Source organism: Carya illinoinensis, chromosome 2 (genome assembly GCF_018687715.1).
Source record: "Carya illinoinensis cultivar Pawnee chromosome 2, C.illinoinensisPawnee_v1, whole genome shotgun sequence".
Lineage (NCBI taxonomy): Eukaryota > Viridiplantae > Streptophyta > Magnoliopsida > Fagales > Juglandaceae > Carya > Carya illinoinensis.
Genome location: NC_056753.1, coordinates 2,715,152 through 2,723,000, shown reverse-complemented (window position 1 = coordinate 2,723,000; position 7,849 = coordinate 2,715,152). Strand labels below are relative to the sequence as shown.

At 37.4% G+C, this 7,849-nt stretch overlaps 1 protein-coding gene across 3 annotated transcripts; it reads right to left on the bottom strand.

Annotated features, from left to right (window-relative positions):
- Nucleotides 1-1,161: 1,161 nt before the first annotated feature.
- Nucleotides 1,162-7,137, bottom strand: LOC122296878 (G-box-binding factor 1-like). 3 transcript variants are annotated; one of them, XM_043106674.1, is made up of 12 exons: nucleotides 6,724-7,127; nucleotides 4,422-4,563; nucleotides 4,290-4,337; nucleotides 4,063-4,152; nucleotides 3,886-3,975; nucleotides 3,508-3,671; nucleotides 3,287-3,344; nucleotides 3,067-3,115; nucleotides 2,776-2,984; nucleotides 2,286-2,363; nucleotides 1,770-1,895; nucleotides 1,162-1,576 (listed from the first exon to the last, which is right to left on the bottom strand). In XM_043106674.1, the coding sequence occupies exons 2-12, from the start codon at nucleotides 4,479-4,481 to the stop codon at nucleotides 1,475-1,477; spliced, it is 1,074 nt and encodes a 357-aa protein (XP_042962608.1). In that variant the 5' UTR covers nucleotides 4,482-4,563; nucleotides 6,724-7,127; the 3' UTR covers nucleotides 1,162-1,474. The 3 variants fall into 3 exon arrangements, with proteins under 3 accessions (XP_042962608.1, XP_042962612.1, XP_042962615.1); XM_043106681.1 differs by lacking the exon at nucleotides 1,162-1,576 and adding an exon at nucleotides 2,018-2,099 and having other exon boundaries at nucleotides 6,724-7,137; XM_043106678.1 differs by lacking the exon at nucleotides 4,290-4,337 and having other exon boundaries at nucleotides 6,724-7,122.
- Nucleotides 7,138-7,849: the final 712 nt, after the last annotated feature.

Here is a 7,849-nt window from a genome sequence, read left to right as displayed (position 1 = left end):
TGCCCAGTCTGTCATGTGGAGGAAGAGACCACAACACATCTTTTCTTGAATTTCCATTTCACCCGAATCCTGAGAAGACAATCATCCTGACCTTTAAACATCTCATTCTTAGCATATCAAGATATCATTAGTTGGATATACCTGGTTTTAATTCCTAGTTTAAATAGCAAAATCCTCCTAATTACTCTCATTTCATCTTATCTCATCTCAATATCTAAATACTACAAATACAAACGCTTTTCAATTTTAAATATTTAACTTTTTCATCTAATTATTTCCTAATCATTACAACTTTTCCAAACTTCCAAACAAAATACAAAAAACAATTTAACTTTTTCATATCCAAAATAAAAAATTATATTAAACAATTATATTATAATAATATTTTAACTTGTTTTTATTCAACTTTTTTTCTCTCATTTTTCAAAATCTCATAAAACATATATCCAAATGTGACCTAAATCTTGTTGCTACCCTAAATATCTAAAATGAAGAAACCCATCAATTCTAATTGTTTGCCATTCTTGCTATGGACGACCTTTGGTTCTCTCGAAATGAGATGATTCATGAATCCTCCAATCCTACCATTGATCAATTTATCTCAAAGATCCTTAGAAACTATAAAGACCATTGTAATGCATGAAACTGGGAACTTCAAAACATCAATCCAGGATGGCCCCCTCCTCCGGCAGATCACTGCTCAGTCACTTTTGATGTAGCAGTCAGACCAAATGAAAATTGAAAACACTGCACGAACATCTTTTTGAAGGTGTGTAAGCTTTCCCTTGTTAAAGGCATAATAATGAACTAGAGGTCTCAGCCATGGATACTTGCCCCATCATAACAGTGGGTCCGGAAACGTGGCAAGAAGAAACGGGCCAACGCTCAAGAATATTATGTTGTGATTTTCGTCTTTGAATACTAGAGTGAAGGAACTAAAGTTAAAGTTCGTCATTCATCTCCTTCCTGTCTAATAATGAGTAAGTGATATTCATATATTAATTAATGCCCCCATCACCGAATTGGTTCACGACTCTGCATGGTTTTAATGCTTGAAAAACGCAAGCCTGCCGCCTACGTCTTCATAAATGGGGACAGGATTGGCATCTCTCTTTATGATTGCATGGGCAATGGCCAGGTCATGAGTCCGCAGCGAGAAAATGTTGCCTTAACAGAGAAAATGTGGTATTGACGACAATATGCATACACACATAAATGTTGTTGCCGTATTAGTATTGTGTAGCACTCTCTTATATGCAATATTTTTTCCCCTAATCGTCCAATACAATACAGATGGATTTATCAACGTACCCACTCGGTTAAGGTTCATAAAAGTTACAGTTATAAGAGGTTAAGCTATAGATTAGTAACAAAAATAGATGTTCTAGGCTCGATGAGTGCAAATGTCATTACTTCCGGGAGTTGAATTAATTTATGTTTCTCAGACTAGAGTCTTCTTGTTGTTGCCGGGTTTCTAACTGTTGCCATCACCACCATGAGACTGAAGAACTGATGTGGGGATGTTCTGTTCGAGTTTAGCAATTGCATCTGGTCCGCATATACTCGTCAATTCTTCCTGTTATAGAAGCAAAAAAGGGGCAAAACTTTCCCATCAAACTGTTGAAATCCTCGGGAGAGAATTGATTGGAATGCTTTTGACATTTTGGGTAATCAATTGACAATCAGAAGGAAAATCTTTACTGCAGTGATCACCAAAGAAAAAAACAACAGAAAGAGTTATACTAAAAGACAAGGGTTTAAAATTAAACCATGATAGAACCATTTTCGGATGTAAGCTTTTCACACTCCTTGGAAAGTCTCTGCAGCTCATCTCTGAGAGTGCGATTCTCATTGTTCAAGTTTTCCACCCTTGCCTGTAGTTCTTCACACTCTTGCTGGTTGGAACAAGAAATGCAAGATTGATTTAAAAATATGCACAAGATAATTAATGGTCCCTACCAGACTTCAAGCACAGCTGCACATATAAAGACTACCCAGAAATCAATGAAAATCCAACCTATTTCTTCCTTTGATTATAATAACATCAAGGGCCGTAAGATTCAATCAAAGAAATGATGTTCCCTCAGCTTCACATCATTCTTCAACATCATAAAGAGAGGAGAAACACAAAGTTACTTGATGAAAGATATCAAAACATTTTTTTCATAACTTAAGATGGTTAAAAATTTGAAGGCACAAATCTGGGGGTTCGAGAACATGGCTGAGCAGTGGGACCTAAGTGAAACAGAAAAAAAGTTGCTCCCAGTAAACAAGTACATCTTTACCTGTTTTCGTAATCTTGACCTCCGAGCCGACTCCCTATTAGATTGCTTCCTCTTCTGTCTTTTAAGTTCACGTTCATCCTGTCGAAATCAAGAGCTAAAACTCAGTACGAAGGAATTAATAGAAAGCTTAATTGTTAAAATATAAAGGTAAATGGTAAACTATGGTAATGAACCAAATCTTGTTACGGAACTAGTTCAAAGGCAAGTCAGTCACAATGAGTTCAAAACTAACAGCCTCCCCATGAGAAGCGTATCAAGTGATAAACTAAAGATAACACTGGCATACAAAAACAGAAAATAGCATATTTGGAACTGCAACAGTGTCATAGCTGCGAGAGCATGTGTGCACAAGTGCAGCCATGTTTGTGGGCAATGACTCAAAAGCAGCAATTCAACAAGAATTTTCATTCTAAGGTAATTTTTACATAAAAAATGGAATGGAATACGGGCATAAAAATAAGAAAAATGAAGAGCCCTTCAAGGCTTATACCTGTCCCCACTGCTCAGGCATTACGCCTTCAAGTGTTGATGAGGTGCCAGATGGATTTGGTCTCACTTTTGCAGCTCCGGCCCCACCAGGGGATGCATTCCATAAGTCCATTCCAATATTCAAGTTAGTTGCAGGCATTGAGGCCACAGGCTTCCCAGGAACTGAACCTTGGACAATGCCCCCAACAGTGGTATTTTGTGCATTGGCTCCTGAGGGAGTTATAGTGAGTACAAAATTTTCACAGCTAAAGGAACAGGCAGGAAGCATTTAGGTTGAAGACGAAAAATATACCATCTGCCAGCATCTGATGAAAGCTTCCCTTCTTACCTGCAGCAAAATCCTACAGAATTGCACTTGTTAATTGGAAGAAAAAGAATCCACTATATCCACAGGCCAGATTAATAAGGATATATAAAACTCCACCATAAATATCTGAAAAATGACAGAGGTATGCCAAACCAACCGACATGGATAAGAAAAGGGCAAGCCTATTGGTTTTAATATATTGTACCTGTTGGTCATTATTCTCATCGCTTCCATCTGATGAACCCTCAGTACAACTTTCAGCACTGTTAACCAGAAGAGAGAAGGAAGGGGGGGGGGGGGGGGGAGCATATTCTGATCAGCATATACTAGTTATAGCGCAAATTTTGATGGAAATTCAATGCTAAGGAAAAAGTTCTCCGAAGCAAGTCAGAAGAAGATACAAAGTTACACTTTAGGTTACTGCACCTTTGTGAAGCGCCATCATTTCCTGAACCTGAAGCTGCCTTTGCACTCTCTCCAGCCTTGCTTGAATTTCCAGAAGTTACTTTGGATTTTTTAGCTGAAGCTTTGTCCTTCCCATCAGGGCCCTTCCCTTCCAGCTCTGCATTCGTCTGTACAGAGTTTGGGGTCTACACAAGAAATGGTAAGAAGAAATTAAAATGACCAATTTAAATAATTCTTAGTATGTGTGTTTTGCCATTTTCATCTGTTTACTTATCAAAAAAAATAATTCTTAGTATGTGTGCGTGCATCACACATGTAGGCACATGAATTATTTGTTAAAAAAGGAAAAAGAATATAGAAACCTAATTTAGAATGAAAGTGAAAAAACACTAGGATTACCATGGTCATATTAGGATGAGCATAAACTCCCCCTGGAGGATATAGAGCTGGGTATGGAACTGGGGTTCCATAGGGTGGGATCAGAGGGTGCTGAAATGCCGACACAAAAGAAAAATAAGAATCTCCAATCTAGTAGAATGTACACTTCTACATTATCCAAAAAAGGGAGATATTCACCTGGCTTCCCCACATATAGGGATGGGGTGTTGGGGAAGCAACAGTTGAGGCAAAAAAGGGAGGTGGAGTGGCTCCAGGACCATAATAAGCCTAAACAAGAAGCTCATTTATAAGCTAATAACACTGATCATCATACTTCAAAGTAATCTTGATAAACAATGAAAAAAAATCATGTAACAAAGCTGCAAAAATCAATCGAAAATATTAAACATATTTTCATAATGAACCTGCATTGAGCTCGACCAATCAGGATAATAATGTGTTGTTGGTATTTCCTACAAATACATTTAATGCTTTAACACACGCACACAGAGAGAGAGAGAGAGAGAGAGAGAGAGAGAGAGAGGAGGATGGGGGACCTGAGTTGAAGAAGCTGTTTTGGAAGGCTTAGTGGGTGTGCCCTCTTCCCCTGTCCCCATCGAGGTTATTTCAGAAAGTCACCTTCAAGTGCTTTAGTTTATGACCAGATCACTTGTATCCTAAGTGATATCTATGAAGCACCTGAAAAACACCATATGATAGCCATATATGTGAGTGGAAGAATTTTCAGAGGTGATTAATATACTTGACATTGATACTTTTTTCAAATAAACAAAAGCAATTTCTCTAGATTCACAGGAAAATGAGTTGTAGTAAAAGTACTTATTAATGAAGTTATCTCACATCCACAATAAACAAGAGACTGAAGGTATTCTGTTCAAGTGGAAAGGTGGTGATTGCATCTCAAATAAGTTGTAACAGAGCAAGCGTTCAGCAAGCACACAACAAATTCCAGTTTAATAAATTGGCTATGTATATTTTCCTTTTTCTGTTAGAATGCATGTCTTCTCTCTATTTTCTTTTCCACCCTTTCCTTCTGATAAGAAAGTAAATGAAAAATAAATATCTCTTTTATCTCAAAGCTAAAAACGATCAGAGTTTCTACATACGCCACTTTTGATATAACACATACATCTGATGCCGTTTTACATTTATCAAAATGTTATATGACTGGAAGTCTGATTCATGGAAGATGGCTATTATAAGAACCTAAAGAACTTCATAATGGTTTAACCTTCAAATAATTGAAACACAAAAGCCTTAAGTTCCAGCTAGCCACGGTTACCTAAATTAATCCCATGTCCTCTTTCAAGTCATAGACTGTCATCTGGATATTTGCCTACAGACTCACTGCTTATTGCCATTAAGCATTAACATCTAAGTGCCTTTAACTTGTACCGTATCTCTTATTCAGTTCTGCACTCATTTCAGACCACAAAACACAGTGTTACCATAAATGATTACAACATATGTTTATATCTGATGTAAACGCCTAGGCTTGATATACTAGGAGCTTGGTTCATGTTCAAGGCTCTGACTCCTTACCAACACCATAAGAGCATGTGGATTGGATGAATTTGGTAAAGGCTAATCATACAATAGCTCCCTGGCATGACAGTTTCAAAAGACAGGACCAGAATGTTCGTCAGATGATCCTCATTTCCTCAGTAATGTTAAACTCCCCTGTTTGTTACTCAGAATGCATTGGATTATTCATCCTTGTTTTGACTATTCTCGGGGAACCCCTAGGCTGCCATCTCTGGAAGTCGTGTGAGAGACATCACTTTACCCACAAACTTCATTCTCCAAGGGAGTCCATTCCTTTTTTTTTTTTTTTTTGGGAAGGGGAAGGGGGGGGGGGGGGGGGTGTGGTATGGTTTGGGGGTGTTGGGGGGCTTGGGTTCTCAAAGTCTTGATAGGCACCCCGAATGAAGCAATACCAGTCATATGGACCATGGTATCCCTGTCCTCGGGGCAGTTAGCATTATGTGACACTCTCAGGGGCCCATGCATAGAACTAGTTAACATCTAGTTATTATGAGCAGAGATTACAGGTACTAGCCTGGTTATATACTCAGCAATGACACCACACACTATATGAAGTCCTTGATTCAGCTCATCCCGAGATTGAAATGAACCAAAAACACTTTTACGTAAGCAAAATGACAAAATGAATGAAGGTCGTTCCAAACTAGTCTCCCATCTTTTACCATGTTGTATAAGGAAATTAATTCGTCCCATAATTACATGCACTTGTAAGTGCTTCTCTTCCATAAACATGCAAGCTTCCGACCACTGAATGAGATATTATCAATTTGAAGTAACCCCCTTGTACTAAAGCCAACTAATCCAAAACGCAACTACATATCGGGTTACTCTTCTTCCTATAGGCTCCTCCAAAGAATATGTATTCACTCCCTCTTTTTCGATCATCAAGCATTAAGATTAACATGTATAAATCTAGAAATCTATGCACGTCTAATCTTTTTTTTCTCTCGCAATTATAACTTATAAGCCTAAAGTTTATTCACAGATACACAACCTAAGCACAGTAACTAATTCCAAAAATAGTATCATAGAATTGAGGAAACTTCTTCCGTTACTATTTCAAGTTGTTGCCAAGCTGAATATTCAAATAAAACCAGATTAGAGGAGCATAAATTGGCATCATTAGCAACAGAAAAATGGGGATCCGCAGTCGAAACCACATGTAAGAAATTGGAGATCCAGAGCTTAATTCTAAGAAATTAAATCAAATTAAAAAAAAAAAAAGGAGGAAAAATAGGCAGAAATATTGGTAGGCAGCAATACGTTGGCAGCGAGAGAGAGAGAGAGAGAGACCTGAGTTAATGGCGGTTGGAGAAGGGTGAAGTGGATTTCCAACCGGGATATACACACACACAGTCCCCTTCTTTATTGTAAATACTTTCCTTTTTTGAAGCACAAAATGTTCGAGAGAATAACGGCTGAGAAGTTTCGGGCCAGAGAACCAGTACTTAAGTTCGTACGCAGGGCCTAGAAAGGCTCCTGCTTTTGATTTTCAGGATGATGTTGTCTACTGTCTCTGTGCTACAACTGAAGCAGCTGCTGTTGGAGTTGGTGCGGCAGTGGAGGATTGTGTACGCGGTTGTCGTTGATGTTTTTGCTTTGTGTGGCGGTGTCCTATTGGAAGTAGAAGAATCAGAATTAAGGGTTTGGGGAGGGCGACACGTGGGCGAGTGAGAGAGGGAGGGTAGCTGGTGGCCACGTTTCCTAGTGATTGTGACGATGCGGCAACCCACGATGACTCATCCCTCTACTTGTATTGGATAATCCTTAATATATTTTTCCTGATTTTAAGCTCTGTCGGAAACTCCATGCCGTGTCCCCTTCTACCTGCCTCTCCTTTTATTTCGGATTCTGTTCCGAGTAATTCACAGAATATAGATCAAAGTTACATTATTGTCATTAATGCAATACACTTCTTATATATATTATGTAAAATTTTTACAGTAGTGAAAAAAAAAAATAATTATATATAAGATCTATATAAAATAATAACTTTTTAATAATTAATTTTATTATTTTTTAAAATAATTATATTATATTTACAAATTTTATGACTGTATGTAACATTATTGTATTCTTATAATGCATAAATTTTGTTCAAATCTCTTAAAAAAATGTAAGATTTATAGTAAAAATAAGATATTATAATGATTTTATATTCGAAAATATTTTTATAAAATTTATAAATCTTTTTACAAATATTTATGATCGAGTTCCGTGCACCAAGTATTAATGAATTTGTTGGATATCACTAAATAAATTTGTACCTTTATCATTACCTTGCCACAAAGCTTGAAAAATCAGAATCTAGTTGGGAATTGGGTAGGGACCGATTTAATGAATAGGGTGACTTAATCACCTTCACCCGCGTTCAACTGATGGCGAACATAGTGTAATAAAAAACGCGTGCGTTTTACAA